At 48.5% G+C, this 18639-nt stretch overlaps 1 protein-coding gene across 1 annotated transcript; it reads right to left on the bottom strand.

The window, feature by feature from the left end:
• Positions 1-539: 539 nt before the first annotated feature.
• Positions 540-17312, bottom strand: GMCL1 (germ cell-less 1, spermatogenesis associated). The gene is made up of 14 exons (XM_021545378.3): positions 17068-17312; positions 16097-16220; positions 13305-13401; positions 11629-11726; positions 11077-11189; positions 10529-10594; positions 10277-10361; positions 10009-10099; positions 9660-9800; positions 6867-6936; positions 3915-3990; positions 3144-3289; positions 2922-3009; positions 540-1856 (listed from the first exon to the last, which is right to left on the bottom strand). Exons 1-14 carry the CDS (start codon positions 17241-17243, stop codon positions 1728-1730), a joined length of 1500 nt encoding a protein of 499 aa, XP_021401053.1. The 5' UTR covers positions 17244-17312; the 3' UTR covers positions 540-1727.
• Between the last annotated feature and the right edge of the window lie 1327 nt (positions 17313-18639).

The raw sequence follows: 18639 nt of genomic DNA on the forward strand, positions 1-18639 counted from the left end.
CCCTGAGCAAGGGCACCACCCCAAATCCCTGGTGCTGGCCCCTGGCACTGGCAGTGCCCCACAGCCAGGAGGGCACAGGGACACCCAGGGATCAAGGGAAGGGGTTGTAGCCTGGAAAAGAAATCCCAAGATGAGTTTCCTGCTCCACATCCCACATCCTGGTGACACTGGGTGGGTTGGGGGGCGGTCAGGCCCTGGCAGGGGTGAAAGCCCTGCACAGCTCAGACTTTGATGTGCTGCAAAAACCCACCTGGATTTGAGGTACCTGTTCCCTCTGCCATTAACCAGCAGCCCCTGCTGCTTTCCATGGAATCGATCTTAAGGAGTGGGTACTTCTAATTAAAGCCAGAGTTAAGTATCTAAATACAGTTAATTCTATAAATAAGTTTGATGCTGTAGCAGCTAACAGCTGAAAATGCTTCTGCTCTCTGCTGCCAAAGCTGTGACACAACACAAGATCACAGCGAGGTGCTGAATCCACAGGGTGAATCCAAGACAAAAAGCTATTCCCAGCAGGAAAGGACACACATGGGCAAATATTCCACTTGAAATCATTTACTGACACATTGCCATGTTTTTCAATCTTGCTCAGCATATTTTTACCCTTGTTATAAAGTACAAATGGGTTTTTTTTCTGACATTAAAAAAATAGGCTAACGAGGCAAAAATTCCCAGTTTGAATCAAAAAATCCTGCTGTAAGAATTCAAAATTGTAAGAGACAAACATAAAACCCAACAAAGACTGAACAGAGTGTACCATGACACGATTCATCCATCAGACCAAGTGGAGAGGAATCTCTTGTTCCCAGCTCTGCCTTTGGATCCTGTGACCTTGCTGAACTGCTGTGAAGTTGGTGTTACACATACAATTCAAAAGGCACTCGAAAGTCACAAGTTCCTGAGTTAACATGGGATGTATTCCCAAGGTAACAGCTAAAACAAGCCACAGAAAATGGTTAAAACCTGGTATTTGGTTTGTGTGAGTAGAGTCAGCACTCAGCCTAACTCCAGCTGAGAGCTGCTGCTGAGAGGACTCAAGTGATGGTGAGGACATTGGAGTACTTGCTGTACATGGAAAAAATATTTCATTTATGAACATCCTTATTAGTAAACTGACCTGCTAAAAGACAGAGAATTATTGGCTGCAGTGTTAGAACAAGACCAAGAATGAAATGTGTGTGTGTGAGCTGCAAAAAAGGATTACACCCATCAGGTGGGAAAGGCTGTGCAGTTAAATAACCAAAGCTGAGAGACCACATTTACAGAGATTATTTGGCCCTAATGGAAAAGGACCAGGAGAAAAAAAAAGCAAAATATGGATCTGGTATTTACAGATCAGTTATTTAAAAACCCAACAAACAAATAATACAACCAAAACCCACACTGACAAAACCCACACAACCTACGATGTGTGCTCAGAGTCCAACAGGTAATTTCCTAAGTTGTGATCCACACAAATTCCCTATTTCCCATTTGGCTCAGTTTTCACCTGGAAAAGCCCAAGTGTAACACTTCTCAAACACAGAATGGCCACTGCCTGATGGTGCAGAACAGAAATAAAACTTTAAAAAAAAATAAAAAGGATGACTGGTTTTGGCCTACCTATTGTCTGGTCTTTTCAGAGCTGCATAGGAGAGCACCAAGGCCAGGGCTGCTGCCACAGTGTAAGGCCTGCCTGTGCCAGCTTCCAGCAGCACCCAGGGTGGAGAGGGTGCCCCAGGCTGGTCTCAGGCTTCCAGATGATCCAGCTGGGCCTCGCTGTCTGCCCTCTTCTCTGGGGATGTGTACAGGAAGTTGCAGCAGATGTAGAGGGGGAATGTCAGGAGCCTGCTGTCCAAATTCATCACGATCTGCTCCTGGAGCACACACAGGACATTTGTGTGGTGAGGGGGACCAGAAAGCACAATGCTGACACAACAATGCTCACTCTGCACATCTAAATGGCTACAGACTAAAATCAGAGTATAAAAAATACAGCAAAGGCAGTTCGCCTTCACCTCGAGTTTATCACAGTGACAGATTCTCAGCCTTCCCACAGCTCCCACCCCAGAGCTCCCAGCCCTCTGCAGCACAGGAACAGCCAGAGGAAATGTTGGAGCAAATTTCCCCTCCAACATGCTGGGGAGAAAGGGACATTTCTCAGATTTGGGAGATTTCACCAACCAGGCATTCTGAAACAGAAAGCAAATTTCATTTTGTGTGTAGAAATTTTTTGGTTCTGCTCTAGGAACTGGTTTTGGGGCAGCAAAATTGAAACTTAAACCCTATGAAGATGCAAAACAACTGAGACATCAAAACTGAAACTTCACCCTCCAGTGAGAATGGCACTGGCAAGGAAAGGTTTTCTGTGTTCTCACCACCTTTCTATCACTGCTGGCTGGGATTTGAGAAGCTTGATCAACAAGTCCCACACATGCCCCACTAAATCCTGCTGTCAGCATGGGTGGAAAACGGCACTTGCTCTAAGAAACTCCACTCCTTTCTTTAATTCATTTAATAGAGTAATAAATCCAACCCTTAAACAACATGCAGACATTCTTTTAACTCCTCACTTTATGAGAGTCTTAACATTCTGAATTTGCCTCTAAATGAGGAGTCTGATGGCCAGATTATGCAGAGGGTGATGCCAGCAGTGCTGAAGAGCAGCTGAACACGACACTGGCAGCAGACAGCAGCACCACAGGCACTCATTTCACTAATATGGGAACTAATTTCATATTATCAACACTCATGAAACCCACACTACCCTACTCTAGAGCCACTTCACAAATTAGCTTAATTACCCACTACCTCTAACAGGAATGCCTGAGATTCCACATAAGGAAAGACAACAGGAACAGCAACTCCCCTTCAAAAGCACTGGTGACTTCTCAGCATTTTTTTCATGCCTTGAACTCCAGCACTCAAGCCCACAGACACACCTGGTCCTTCTCCAGGGTCAGGATCTGGTATCCTGTTGTCCTGCTGCAAATCATCTTCCCGCTGCAGTCGAACGAGGCCAGGCGCAACCTGGGGGCACAACAGCCAAAGCACTTCAGCCTCCCGAATTTCAGCACAAGGAGCTTCCCCCGAGCAGCCAGGGCAGGTTTTTAACAAAGGCAGTGCCAGCAGGGCTGGCAGCACGGAGGGAGTCCGGGCTGCACCTGAAGGCGATGCTGCGGCGCGGCTGCAGGCTGACGCAGCCGCTGCACGGCTGGTTCAGCGTGTTGCGCTTGAAGATGATGTAGCGGTTGGTGTAGGTCACCAGCAGGTCCAGGCCGAAGTTAAAGCCAGTCCAGCGCCAGCAGTACTGCAGAGGGGACACGGACAGAGGGGACAGGCTGAGGATGGGCTGTGACACGCAGCGGGGGTGCCACGCCAGCTCCCAGGGGTCATCCTGAGCTGCACTGAGGGGTTCAGGGATCCCTGCCAGCACCTGTCTGGGATAACTGGGCACTGCAGGGGACTGAGTGAGAGCAGCTGAGTGTCAGCTGCCTCCCAGACAAGCACAGCAGTGGGTAACAAATACTGAGCCCCAGCTGTGCCCAAGGCACTCCTTGGGGTCAACAGCTCCGGGTTATGTGACTTCCATGGGAAAAATTAATGTTCTCTGCTTGTTTCACAAGATCTGTTACCTAAGCAGGGGGCCCTGGCTCTGAATGTTTCATTTTATCAAGAGAACTTCCTTTTCCAGCTAAGAAGACACTAGTGATCAGAGCTCTGTTTGACTGCCTGGACTAACAGTTTTCCCAGCCTTGCAGCACCAGAGCACAATGAGACACCAGCTCCTTCCAGAGACACAGCTTCCATCCCTCTGGGGAGAAAAAAATGCTATCTTCCTCCGTGACATCTTCTGGATGCAGTTTGACAGTGAGGACCTAGGTGATTTGGAAATGCCTGACTTGTCTCTGCAGCTTGCCACGTGCCACACTTACATCACCATCCTTGGCCAGTTTGCGACCACACCTCATGCTGTTTCCTTCCAGTTCCTCCTTATTGATCTCCTGAGGCCTGAAAGAAAACCAAACCAGCATCTTTAAGGACACAACAGCTTTGTATGATACCTTAACGTGGGGAAGGTGAATGGACTGGAGTAAACCTGTCTGACCACACAATTATGGGATATTCTGAGCTGGAAAGGACTCACAACTGACCCTTCTTTGAGCAGCAGCATGACTGGATGAGCTCCTAGAGCCTCTTCCATCCCAAACTGCCCCATAAACATCAACCTACACTACAAAACTGCAGGATAAACCTGGCTGTGACACCTCAGTTAGGCAGGACTTCTACAAAAGAACTTTTCCAGTTAACAAAATACTAGCTGCTGCAATGAAATGCATTCTCCCAGCCTTGTAAAAACCCAAGTGTTTTTTAAACACAGCAGGCTGACTTCTTAGGCACAACCAGAGACAAGTGCTGGGGCACAGCTGCAGGGCTCTGCACAACAGCAGTGCTATGAAGCAGCAGCCACGAGACACTGAGAGAGGTTTCTCAAGGGGCTGGTTACACAACTTGGCTAAAAAAAAAAATCACTTCCCCTCAGTGACCAAGAAATACCAGAGCTTCTCAGAGCTCCTAAGATGGCAGAGCCCTCGGCTGCGTCATCCACAGCAAGACCAGCTCCTCTCACCCAGCACCTCCCCTGTGCCCAGCACGTAGATCAGCCTTGCAGAGCCAGCACGAGTGAGATCAGCCCTGATTTTCCACAAGTGTGTCACTCACTTTGCTTCACACACCACGACAGCAGTAACACAACACCCACTGCCAGACATCGTCCAAGTTACACCAGCTGAGGGCTGGCAGTGAACTTTATTAATCCCAGTGACATCAATCCCCACAGGTTAAACTGCAAACCCACAAGACTCAGCAGTGCCCTCCAAGCCAGAGGACATGCAGCCTCTGTTCTCCTCCTATTGCTCACTCCACAGCAACTCACAGCTAAATCTTTTATAAGCTCAGCCCAGGTCTTTTCTCATTTCTGTAAAAGCCAGTCCTGGGAGGTGAAGTGTTCAAAGAACAGGTTATACATACAAGCTCATCACACTTCAACAAATTCACCCAGGAACCTCCCGTGTGCTTTTCCACATCTTCCAGCTGAACTGGTTCTGTGGCTGACCTAAATGCAGTAATGGTGATAAAGGATTTATTTCTGTTTAATTAGTGACAAATTTCACAAACATTAGTCCATAATGCTCAGACTGACATTAACATTCCCCTCTCCATCCCTGGAGCAGCTTCAGACAATGCAGAACTTCAGCTTGAACCACTTCCACCAGCTGCCACACAGTGAACAGTGGAGTTATTCTGCTTCCTTCTCACACACTGCCAAAGAGACTGTTAAGAGCAGAAGTGATTCCAGTCCCAGACTTGAAAGATCTGTCTGGCTTCTGCCACAGAACACATGTTTAATTAAAAAAAAAAGTGATCTACTTTAGCACAAGTAAACCTTGAGCAGCTACAGTTCAAAGCCACAAACTCCACTACTAACACTAAAAACTTCCCCAATTCTGAAGAGTTAATTTAAGCCTTTTAAATGCAAATTCAAAGTAGAAGGGAAACACTTTCTTCTGCTCTCTGTGAAGTCACCACGACAAGCCACATCACACGTTTCCAAGCAGTGCCATTTCCATGCTGGCAGTGTTAGAAGAAGCAGGTGCAGTTATACCCTGCACCAGGTGGGATATGGAAATAGAGCCTTACTTCACTCAGAGGAGTCAGATTCGTGCCTTGCTCTGATTCCTAAGTCTGCCTCCTTGCCCCTGAGGGAAAACATGTTTGATACAGACACGGGCAGTAGGTGTGAGAGTAAGAGCAGCAGAGCTGGATAAACGATGGGCTTATAAAACCTGAATTCTTTTCCTGCAGCTACATGTTGGCCAAATGGCCAAAACATTTGCACCAACACAAAGGAACAGCTGCATGTGTGCCCTTCTGAGACCTTTGGTTTTCACTGTCTTAAAATAAATAACCAACCCATACTGCAAAGGAGAAAACTAGACAAGCAAGAAAAATGTGGAAAAATATTCTGCCCATTCCAAAAGCCATTGAAATCCTCAGCTGTAGCTGAATTTTGAAATTGCTCTTTTCCAAGCTGGATGACCCCCACCATCCTCACTGCAGCTCTGTGGGAACTCCCTTTCCCAGCAATATGTGTATCCAGTGGCTGACAATTCAAATGCACTGAACTACCCAAACACATCCAAATTAGCCAATACAGTGTCTTGTATCAGAATTCTGGTGACTCACTTCCCTATGACCCCTGTTTCCCCATGAGCCAGGTGACCTTGTCTGCTCTCAGACACAGCAGCATTGCAAAAACCTTCCCAAGAGAGCTGCAGCAGAAACAGGCCACGGCCACCCAAAATTCATCTGCAGGAACCAAATGTGAGTCACAATTCTGCACCTTACCTCCACCACTTCCTAAAGGACTGCTGCCTAAGAGAACAACTTTCTAAAGTTCTTGGCTATTCTTCAGACCAGAGTGTGGGGCTTTTCTGAAGCTCCTGTTACAAGCCAACACGTCCCTGTCCACACAGGACAAAGGAACAAGTCAGCCTGCTGGGTCTGGGGAGGTAACAGGCATTCTGCAGCTGCCTGACTTGGCATTTTTTCTCCTCAAAGCACTCTAGGAGCCAGCAGAGAAGACAAAGGCAGGATCAACTCCCCCAGGTACATTTTGCCATAGTTTTGGTGTTAAATCCAGGTCCTGGATCACTGCAGCACGGCCAAGAGGGGAACTGAGAGCTCCACAGAGATCAACAGTTCAAAAGCACTGAAATATGCTTCCCCCCTCCTTTTAATGTAAACTCCAAAATAATTCATGTCAGAATTTCTGTGAGAGGAAGGTTTCTCATTTAAGAAAGAAATAAAGCCTGTAATATACCTACCCAATATCATTGTCTTGTTCTGCTCTGAGCATGGCAAACCACTGCTGTTTGTAAACAGAGGACAGCCATTCTAAAATTAAAAAAAAAATAAATAAGCTTGGTGTTGTCTTTGGAGCTGGGAATGGGGATGGTCATATACATTCAAATTAGAGAAATAAAAAGACACAGAAATAATAAAGTTACACTTATGAACTGGACAAGCGTATGCAGCCCCCCCCTTCTAACTCCCTGTGCTCTGCAGCTCCCAGGCCTGAGCACAGGGGAAGGGATAAACACCCACAGAGAACAGGCAGTCACTCCAGACTACATTCACCTCCTCAAACAACCACTGCTGCCACAAGTGATGCAACTCCACACGTTTTCTCAGCACACAAAGCTCTGCTCAGCCAAGGAGCTTGTTAACAAGCTCCTGGGAGAAGGTGCTGTTTTCTGAATCCCCAGGGGAATTCTACCTAACTTAAAGAAGAAGAAAACACAATCAAGGGATAAAAGAAAACAGTGATTTAACACAAACATGGTAAAACAAACAGAAGTTGTAGCCTGCTAAGAATAAACATAAATCATGTCCTCCTTGGAGAACACACAAAGATTTTATTGGCTGTGCAACCAAGAGATGAAACAGAACAAAACTCAGTAGTCTGTCAGGCAGACACAAAAGGGATCACAAAAGCATGGGGTGTAAGAAGTTCTTAGTCAAGATAACAAATGGGGCAAGGGGGCAAGGTCAGAAATGAGAACCCCCTCTGGGAAATGGGCTGGGTGAGATTACAGGGAGAGCCAACGTGACCAGAAACAATCCAGGAAGCTGGTGAATGTGACAGAAGGGAGGAGAGGCCAGACCATGGACGGAAAACTTAAAACCAGCCTTTGTCCCACTGACTCTAGAGTGAAAGTACAGACTGTGATAGGAGCAAACCAGGCATCAACCAAAGTACAACAGAAAATAAAAAATGAATTAAGGAAACCTACATAGGCAAGGAACAGAGAATGGATATGCTAGAGAGAAGGAAAAAAGTGTCAGGAGGGAGCATCTTCTCTATTTGTGTACTGCATGTATCTATTTCCTGCCTCACATTTCGGCTGCAGTTCATCTGCTGAGTTATGAAGAAGGAAACCACAGCTGAGGAAATGCTCACAAGCCACCAAGTAAAACAGAACAACAAACACTGTGCTCACACAGACACATTATGTATTCCTGTCTCCTGCACCTTTTCTGCACAAAGATCAGACTGCTGTGAACTCCTAACACAGAATTTCAGTTCTCCCCTCCAGGACCTCCACACACAGAGTATAAAAAGAAATAAATAATCACAGTACTACTTTCAACTACTTGGTGTGATTTGCTTCTCTACCTCCTTGAGAGCAATTTCATCTGGAATAATCTTCCAGCAGAACACACACCATGCAGCCATGGCCCTGTCTGCAGCCTCTCAGGCACAAAGCATCCCCTCAAACACTGAATGATGGCAGCCTGTTCCAAAGTGCAGCCCAGGATTTATCTCAACCTCTTGCAAATGAAGAGCCAAAGTTCTGATCTAACACAGCTCGTGGCTGTACCTGGCATGAACAGATTGCAGGGGCAGGCAAGTACCAAACTCTGAGAGCACTTCCCAGCACGCAGATCCTCCTGCATGCAGCACGTGCCCTGTGTCCCTGTCACCACAGTGCCCTGTGTCCCCTCTCCCTGCACCACAGTGCCACCCAGCTGCCCTGTGCCCCTTGTCCCTGTCACCACAGTGTCCTCTGTCCCCTCTGTGCCCCTTGTCCCTGTCACCACAGTGTCCTCTGTCCCCCCTGTGCCCCTTGTCCCTGTCACCAGTGTCCTCTGTCCCCTGTCCCTGCACCACAGTGCCACCCAGCTGCCTGTGTCCTCTCTCCCTGTCACCACAGTGCCACCCAGCCACCACAGTGCTCATCGTGGCTCAGGGACACCAGTGAGCTGTGCACAAGTTCCACACTCTTTTTCAATGAGCACCAGGAAATCAGCCTCAAATCAGCCAGCTTATCTGGGCCCCGGGACCATTCAAACATTGATAAAGTAACATGTATGTATTGTAGAGCATTTTGACAACTTGACTGATGAGCAGAATGCTCATCACATGGTGATGACACCTACATGGGTGCCTTTACAGACTTCTGTACCTGTAATTTTCATACTCAAGCTTCTGCTGAATCTTCAACCACAAACCAGATGCTGGAGATAAACATGTGAGCAGCAAGACAAGTAAACACACTGAGACCTTCCCAATTACTCACGGGCAGGACAGGCTGGGGAAGGCACAGAGAACGTGGTCAGTCGAGAAGAACCACTGTGTGATTTGGGCTGGGAAAGTCCTCGAAGGTCACTGAGTCCAACAGCTCCCCCAGCACTGCCAAGGCCACCACTAACCCATGTCCCTAAGTGCCACATCCAGAGCTGCTAAATCCCCCCACAGATGGGGACTCCACCCCTGCCCTGGGTAGCTGTGCCAGAGCTTTCCATGACAATGAATTTTCCCAAGATCCAACCTGAACCTCCCCTGAAACCATTTCTTTTTGTCCCTGTCTCCTGGAGTACAGCCCAACCTCCCTGGCTGCCCCCTTCTGTCAGGAGCTGCAGAGAGTGAGAAGGTTCCCCTTGAACCTCCTTTTCTGCCGCTCCCTCAGCTGCTCCTCATCAGACTCATGCTCCAGGCCTTCCCCAGCTCTGTCCTTCCTGGGACATGCCCAGCCCCTCTCATCTCTCCTGGGGTGAAGAAGCTGAAGCCAGGAAGGGAGGTGAGCCTCAGCTGTGGCCAGCCCTCCCTGACTCACCTGCGGGCAGCAGGGCGTCCCTCTCCACGATCCTGGCCGAGGCCAGGTCACTGATGATGTACTGCAGCCTCAGGTGTGCGAACACGGGCACGAACGCGCTGCCCTGCGCCGACTCCAGGAAGGCAACGCCGCCCCCGAACTCTGCAACACAGCACCCACCTCATGCTTTGGCTCCCCAAAGCTTTCCCAGACCCTGTTTGCACTGCGGTTTTTACTTATTGTTTAGAGAAAGTTATGGTGGGCGTTTAATGGCTTTTGTTTTATTATGGTTATTGAATGGCTTTTGCCATTAAAATGAAGAAATTGTTCGTGTTCAGACCCCAAACCAAGGCTGGCCAGCTCCTCCTACCTCTCCGGCGCTCAGCAAACCAGGCATCAGCTTCAGTCAAGACCTGCTTGAAAGACCCATTCCAAGAAGGCACGAGCTGAAGGAACATCCACTGGGCAACACAAATAAATTCTAGTGAGTCAGCTGAAGTTCCAGGTAAGAAATCTGCATGTTAATTAATAAGAGACATTTCCACAATGCACTAATTTCTATGAAAGTCCCGCTACTCCATTAAATACTTCCAGTCAACCCCACAAAGGTTCCACTGCACTGAGCCCCAGGCAAGTACCTTTTTGAGAGCAGTGTACACATCCATCTCCACCTGCAGCACAAACAGGTTGGAGGAGCTGATCAGCTGCTTCATGAGGTTTATGCTGGAAAAAAATCAATTGTAACAGGTCAGTGAGACAGGAAAGAGAAAAAGAAGAAGGGGAGGTAGGGAACAAGCAACCAGCAATAGCCCAGAATGTGATCTGCAGAGGGCTCCAGTCTTGGGCAGGGACTGTCCTTCATCCCTGTAAGGGATGTGCAGCCCCAGTACCTGAGTTCCTTGAAGAGTCCAACACTCTGGTGAGTCATCAGATTGTTCAAGAGCCACTCAAGGCACCTGCATGGAAAGCAAGGAATTAGGACTTCTGTTTGTTTCTCCTCTGTGTAAACATTCCTGCAACAGCTGCTCCCTCAGGAAATTTGCACACTAAAATGGGTGGGATTGTTAATCTGCTGGAGGGCAGAAGGGTTCTGCAGAGGGATCTGGACAGACTCAATCAATTCAGATTAGCTGCCTGATTTTTTTTTTCCCCCTGTTTGGGTGGTCAGGCCCTGGAATAGATTGGCCAGGAAAGTGGTAGAATCACCAGCCCTGGAGGTGTGAATCTGGCTCTGGATTATGTGGTTTAGTGGTTTCAGTGGTAGTGGTGGTGGATGGTTGGACTGGATGATCTTACAGGTCTCTTCCAACCTCGATGTTCTAAGATTCTATTCTAAAAAATATTAAAACAATTTTTTCCTGGCCATTATGTAAGTACTGTGTGTAAATTCACTGTTAATTGGCAATGTCCAAAAGAGCTTGGAGATAGTAATTCTTACTTTTTCTTCACAGAGTCCAGCCCATACGTCCCCGCAGAATTATAATAACCACACACGGTTTGGGCAGTGATGGTTTCTTTCATTGTTTCACCACATTGCTGGATTAAGCCATCCTGCAGGGAGGAAAAAGCACACAAACATTCTGAGTGTTCACTTCCCAACAGGAAACGTCAGACACTGCGCTGTTGACACAGATTTTCATGCCTGAGCTATCCCCAAAGTCCCACAGGTTGCAGTGACTGGTGCTACTCCGTTCAGACCATTTAAACCATCATTCCTCAGATATGTTCCTTAAGAATATTTCCCGTGAAGGAAAAGGGTACTGAATGCCTTCAGGGTAGAGCAAGCGAGCTCCAAATCCTATTTAATCTACTTTTAGATATCACTCACAAATCACTTAATCTTAGTCACAGCTTTCAAAAAACCCACTGCTTTGTGTTTGGCTTTTCCCCCCGTTTGCCTGAGAAGCCGAAAAGGCCATGTGGGCGAGGATAACCCGAAGGAACCGCCGCGTTTCCCCGCAGGTACAGCTGGAAGCAGTTTCTGACTCACCAGCTGCAGCATGCAGGCTGCTGCCAGCAGGGCCACCACGCGGCTGGGGTTGATCAGCACATCGTCTCTGTAGAGCGAGCCAAAAGCCACCTGCAGGGCTGCAGAGAGAAAGCAGTCAGAGAGAGAGATACTGCAATGAGCTGGGGGTGCTGGGGAGTCCTTAAACACAACCAGACACTGCATGGAGCTGGGGCACTGGGGAGTCCTTAAACACAGACACTGCACGGAGCCGGGGCACTGGGGAGTCCTTAAACACAGACACTGCACTGAGCTGGGGCACTGGGGATTCCTTAAACACAGACACTGCACTGAGCTGGGGCACTGGGGAGTCCTTAAACACAGACACTGCACGGAGCTGGGGCACTGGGGAGTCCTTAAACACAAACACTGCATGGAGCTGGGGCACTGGGGATTCCTTAAACACAGACACTGCACTGAGCTGGGGCACTGGGGAGTCCTTAAACACAGACACTGCACGGAGCCAGGGCACTGAGGAGTCCTTAAACACAGACACTGCACGGAGCCAGGGCACTGGGGAGTCCTTAAACACAGACACTGCAAGGAGCTGGGGGTGCTGGGGAGTCCTTAAACACAGACACTGCACGGAGCCAGGGCACTGGGGAGTCCTTAAACACAGACATTGCACTGAGCTGGGGCACTGAGGAGTCCTTAAACACAACCAGACACTGCACGGAGCCAGGGCACTGAGGAGTCCTTAAACACAGACACTGCAAGGAGCTGGGGCACTGGGGAGTCCTTAAACACAGACACTGCACGGAGCCGGGGCACTGGGGAGTCCTTAAACACAGACACTGCACGGAGCCGGGGCACTGGGGAGTCCTTAAACACAGACACTGCACGGAGCCAGGGCACTGGGGAGTCCTTAAACACAGACACTGCACGGAGCCAGGGCACTGAGGAGTCCTTAAACACAGACACTGCAAGGAGCTGGGGCACTGGGGAGTCCTTAAACACCACCAGACACTGTATGGAACTCAGGGTATTGTAAAATGCAGGCAAACCCAGTGGGAAGAAATGATGATGTCCAACTCCAGCTCAGAAGGCTGAACGATTTCTTTAGTATAACTATGTTATAATACATTCATATACTATGTAAAGGAAGATACTAAAACTACATACCTGCTTTTCTAACTACCAAATCTAACTCACTCACAACTTGTGGCCCTCTCTCAAGTCCAGCCCCAGGCGGGTTGGCTTGGCCATCAGGCTCAAATAATCCTCACCAGAATCCAACCAAGCACTCACCCCAGGTAAACAATTCTCCAAACACATTCCACATGGGAAAAACAAGGAGCAGAAATAGAAATTGTTTTCTCTTTCTCTCTGTGAAAAATCCTGAGAGAAAGAGAAATGTGCTTACCACATAGGGGCACTGGGGAGCCCTTAAGCACAACCAAACCCCCCCACTGCAAACCTCCTCTGTGCTCTCAGTGCTGGCTCCTCATCTAGAGCAACCGACCAGACTGAAAACACAACATGGGGCAGTAACAAATCCATTGCTGAGCTCCCACGATTTAAACAAACTCTTCAGCACCCCTGAGAGCTGAAAAACTGCACAAAGACAGGCTGAACCTCATGAGCCTTCTCTGAACATCACCAGGTTTAACTTAACCTCTCCCTTCAGGGTTCTGTTAAAATAAAAGGCTCCCACTTACCTTCTACATCAATGTTTTGGTCAGGAATCTCCAGCTCTATGACATTCATGCTGGATTCTTTCCAAGAGCCACTGAACATACTGGAAAAGTAGCCTGACTGTATGAAGGAAGAGGAAAAAAGAACTCAACTAAGAGATTTCATCCCACTTAAAACTGCCAAAAGCAGCACATGGAACCAAACACGGTTAATATTTACCTTTATGCAGAACAAAATATATTAAGGGAACTTTCACAAGTTAAAACATTCTGACAGACTTGAGGGGCTGACTGTAGCTGCTGTTTCTGACACTCAAAATGCCTACAGGAAAGTTGGGGCTATGTGTGTGTAACCAGAATAAGAAAATAGTTTAAAAAGGCCAGAGAGGCTACATAAGCTCTTTTCCCACAAACCACATCACCAGTGGGGACACAATTAGTCCAAGAACTAAGTCCTTAAGGTTACTGGCAAACAACAAATCCTGCAGGCATTAGGGAATGCCAGTTAGGGTGAAAAAAAAAAAAAAAAAAAAGGCATGCAAGACATACAAATTATTGTACAAGGCTGTAGCCTCATACCAAGGACACAGACACACACACCATTTACAGCAATATACCTTTTATTATTAAGTGAAAAGCACATAAAACTAGAATTTGAGGTTTCCATCCAAAGGAAGGGAAAGATAATGCTCTACTAGGGTTCCTGATTTTCCTTCCCAGCAGCAGATGTGCCCATTATGAGATGCTATCAATGAAGTTTACCTGAGAGATCAAAAAAATAAAGTCTATTTGTACAGCACCGCATTCCCTGACCTCTTCCCTCAGCATTTCAGCTCAGGGCAGCAAACAACACAAAACCCAGTTTTGATTTCATTTGATCAGCTCAGTATTTCTGTACCCTCAGCACATCCCTAACTCTGAAACACACATGTTCCTATGTTCCTGGACCTCACTCATCTTTGTACTCCTCACGAGGCTGCCTCAGCTTTGCCACAAGACATCAACTCCCCAGTTCCATGAGGATTTATCATTTTTGTAACAGCATCAGGAGAAAGAATTGCCCCATTTCTCAGAGCTGCTGTGACCAGGCAGAGTCTGGCCACAGTCTGACTGTCCTTCATGGAGCTTGAGGCAGTGCCTGGAGAGAGCAGGGGAGCAAAACAGCCAGGCTGGGTCTGCTCAGGGGCACAGAGTCATTCACATGGAGTTATTCCTCACCTCCAACACCACTTCACCTACAGTAGCACCACTGCAATGCAGGAGTGTGCCCTGGAACAGAACCTGCCTGGGGAGAATGGTCAACTCCCCCCAAAGCTCATGTCCCAAAAACACTGCTCCTACAAGGCCTCTACAGACAACTTTCAAACCCCTCTAAACAGCTGCACCCACAGAAAAGATTTCACACCCAGTTTCAGTCACCAACCCGTGCTAAGGCCTCAGGAGCAGCTTCAGCAGCTTGAGATGCAGCAACCACGGAGCCACAGTGTCAGGAAACAGCAGCAGCCTGCAGCCACAGCAGGGCTGTGCCCACCCTGCACAAGCCAGGCTGCCTGTCCCCTCCCTGGGGTGCAAAGTGGCACTGGGAGCTGTGTCTGCTCCTGTCACACACCCCAGAGCCCCTCTCAGTGTCACTGCTCCTGTCACACACCCCACGGCCCCTCAGGGTCACTGCTTCTGCTCTGCCTCACACAAAGGACTCTCCTGCCTCCAGTTTATTCTTGTTAAAAGGTTCTCACACTCCATAAAGAAAAGGCTTTTTCCTACAAGAAAGCAATGGAACACTTCCCCTGCTGAGACCATGAAAGCAGCTCTTGAAGCTGCTCTGAAATTCGGGCGCTGACACAGCAACAGCCACAAAAAAGTCCAGAACTGGCTCCTCCTGTCACTTGTTGCACCAGAGAAACTGCAGCCACATGTGCAGCACCTGCCAGTGCCACCGTGCCACAGCCCTGCTCTGGCTCCCACTGCAGCTCACACACAGGTGCTCTCCTGTCTAGGTACAGCACCTGAGGCTTCACACCAACCCTGCCAAAGCCAGAACCCCTGAAAGACACGGGCACAAGTGAATTTGGTGTTTCAGGGCACAGCCACGGCTCCTTCCTGATTCTGCCACAGCACAGACAGCGAAGCCACCAGCACCTCTGCGCTCCCACAACACAGACACAAAGGACTCCACCTCCACACAAGCCCAGCAGAAAATGTTTATGGAAACAGCATCATTTCCTGACTGTGCACTAGCGTTTATTCCTTTTCAGAGTTCCTGGGAAAGCATTCCTCCTGCAGCAGCAGGGAAGCTGCAAGGAATCCTTTTGTGAAGGCTGGTAACAATCACCCAACACCTACAGAGACCCAGCAGCAGCAATTTCGCTGCAGGTCCCTGCACACAAGTCCAGGGGCAGTAAAACTGTGCTGGGGCACCAAAAATCCCTTCTGGAAGTGTGTCCTTTGCCCTGCAAGAACACTTGCATCACAGGAGTCTCTCAGCCACTTGTCCAGCAAACATGTTCTCAGGACATCAAAGACAACTGTCAGGACTGTTTTCACAGAGGATGCACCAAGATTAAGAATAAAATAAATTTAACAAAATAATTAATCAGTAAGAGAAAGAAGCAAAGAAATTTTTCAAACATGAAGCTAACAGCACTGCTTCCCAACAGGAACTCCTGTTGCTAACTGTGAACATCTACAAAAAGAGTTAAAGTCCTAAATATAAAGTGGAAAAAAAACCCGATCTCCAGCAGTCATGCTTCAGAGTTCTCAGGCATCCTTTTATTAAAAACAGAGTTCCTACTGGGAGTTAGAAAGGAGCCACTTACCTGACACAAATAAATCTTGTGCAAGTTCCACTCCTCTCCCAGAGCACAGATTTTGATATCACTGTTCTCTCCATTCAGAAACAGTGTCTGATAAATATATTTTGATGTGCTTTTCAATTTTTTCCTAGTAAAAACAAAACAACAGACCACAAACAGTGAGACACACTCCTTGAGATCCTCCTGTTACAGCAGCAACCGTCGGTCTCAAGCGCTCGGGGGTTCGTCCTGCCCAGCCGGGCCCGCCGGCACCGCTTCCCTGTGCCCGCCGGGGCCCCCCTGCATCCCCCCAGAGCCCGGCCCTGCATCCCCAGAGCCCGGCCCTGCATCCCCCCAGAGCCCGGCCCCGCATCTCCAGACCTCGGCCCTGCATCCCCAGACCTCGGCCCCGCATCCCCAGACCTCGGCCCCGCATCCCCAGACCTCGGCCCCGCATCCCCCAGAGCCCAGCCCCGCATCCCCCAGAGCCCGGCCCTGCATCCCCAGAGCCCGGCCCTGCATCCCCAGAGCCCGGCCCTGCATCCCCGGACCTCGGTCCTGCATCCCCAGACCTCGGCCCTGCATCCCCAGAGCCCGGCCCTGCATCCCCCCAGAGCCCGGCCCTGCATCCCCAGACCTCGGCCCTGCATCCCCAGATCCCGGCCCTGCATCCCCAGACCTCGGCCCTGCATCCCCAGAGCCCGGCCCTGCATCCCCCCAGAGCCCGGCCCTGCATCCCCAGACCTCGGCCCTGCATCCCCAGATCCCGGCCCTGCATCCCCCCGGCCCGGCCCTGCATCCCCAGAGCCCGGCCCCGCATCCCCAGACCTCGGCCCTGCATCCCCAGAGCCCGGCCCTGCATCCCCAGACCTCGGCCCTGCATCCCCAGATCCCCGCCCTGCATCCCCCCGGCCCGGCCCTGCATCCCCCCAGCCGGGCCCTGCATCCCCCGGCCCGGCCCCGTCCCTGCACGCCCCCACTGCCGTCCCTCAGACCTGCGGCCCCGGAGCTGCAGGAGCCGCTCCTCCCGCTCGGCCTCGCCGTCGCTGTCGCTGTCGCCGGTCCCCTCGGCCCCGCCGCGCTTCCTCTTGCCGGCCCTGCCCGCGGCCGCCGCCTCGCCCCGCGGCAGCCCGGCCTTCCGCCGCAGCACGCGGCTGCCCAGCGAGCCCATGGCCGCTCCCGCGCCTCATGGGGCCGCGGCGGGGCCGGAGCGGGGCCGGAGCGGGGCCGGAGCGGCGGCGGCGCCTCAGCCCCGGCCGGAGCGGCCGCGGCCCCGCGGCTCCCGCGCCTGCGCGGCCGGGCCGGTGACGCGGCGGGCGCCGCTCCGGCCCGAGCGCGGCGAGCGACACGGCCCGGCAGGATTTGTTAACGGTACATGGAATCCTGCCGTGCTTCTCTTAATCGTCACTTTCGGCATCATGACCTACCTATAGCTAATCTATGTCTATGTCTATGTCTATGTCTATGTCTATGTCTATGTCCATGTCTATGTCTATGTCCATGTCCATGTCCATGTCCATGTCCATGTCCATGTCTATGTCTATGTCTATCTCTATCTCTATCTCTATCTATCTCTATCTCTATCTCTATCTCTATATCTATCTATATCTATATATCTATATCTAATCTATGTCCATGTCTATGTCTATGTCCATGTCTATGTCTATGTCTATGTCTAGTCTATGTCTATGTCTATGTCTATGTCTATGTCTATGTCTATATATCTAATCTATGTTTATGTCTATGTCTGTATCTATGTCTATGTCTATATATCTATATCTATATCTATATCTATATCTATATCTATATCTATCTATATATCTATATCTAATCTATGTCTATGTCTATGTCTATGTCTATGTCTATGTCTATGTCTATATATCTAATATATGTCTATGTCTGTGTCTATGTCTATGTCTATGTCTATGTCTATGTCTATGTCTATGTCTACGTCTATCTATATCTATATCTATATCTATATCTATATCTATATCTATATCTATATCTATATCATCTATATCTATCTATATATCTATATCTATATATTTATATATGTGTGTATATATACACACACAGATACATATCTATGTATATATGTATACATATCCTATATGTATATACATATATGTATAATATATACATATATGTATATGTATATATAGAGTAACCTATATATGTACACACATATATAGGTTATATATATACATTACCTATATGTGTGTATATATATACATACATATATAGAAAAATATATATTTAAGAAATATTAAATATATTAAGAAATCTATGTCTGTATTTCTTACATATATATTTCTATATTCTATATCTAAATATTTATTATATATAATGTTTATATATTATATATAATATCTATATTTAAGAATAAAGCACTATATATGTGTACATATATATTTAAGAATATATATATTTATTTAAGAATAAAGCACTATATATGTGTATATGTGTATATATATCTCTAGTGCTTTATTCTTAGATTACTCTCAGCCAGCATTTAGCAAAATTCCAATAGGCTGCTTTTGTAGAAAGACAGCTTGGGAAAATGACTG

The sequence above is a fragment of the Lonchura striata genome, chromosome 22, assembly GCF_050655825.1.
Source record: "Lonchura striata isolate lonStrDom1 chromosome 22, ASM5065582v1, whole genome shotgun sequence".
Classification (NCBI taxonomy): Eukaryota; Metazoa; Chordata; class Aves; order Passeriformes; family Estrildidae; genus Lonchura; species Lonchura striata.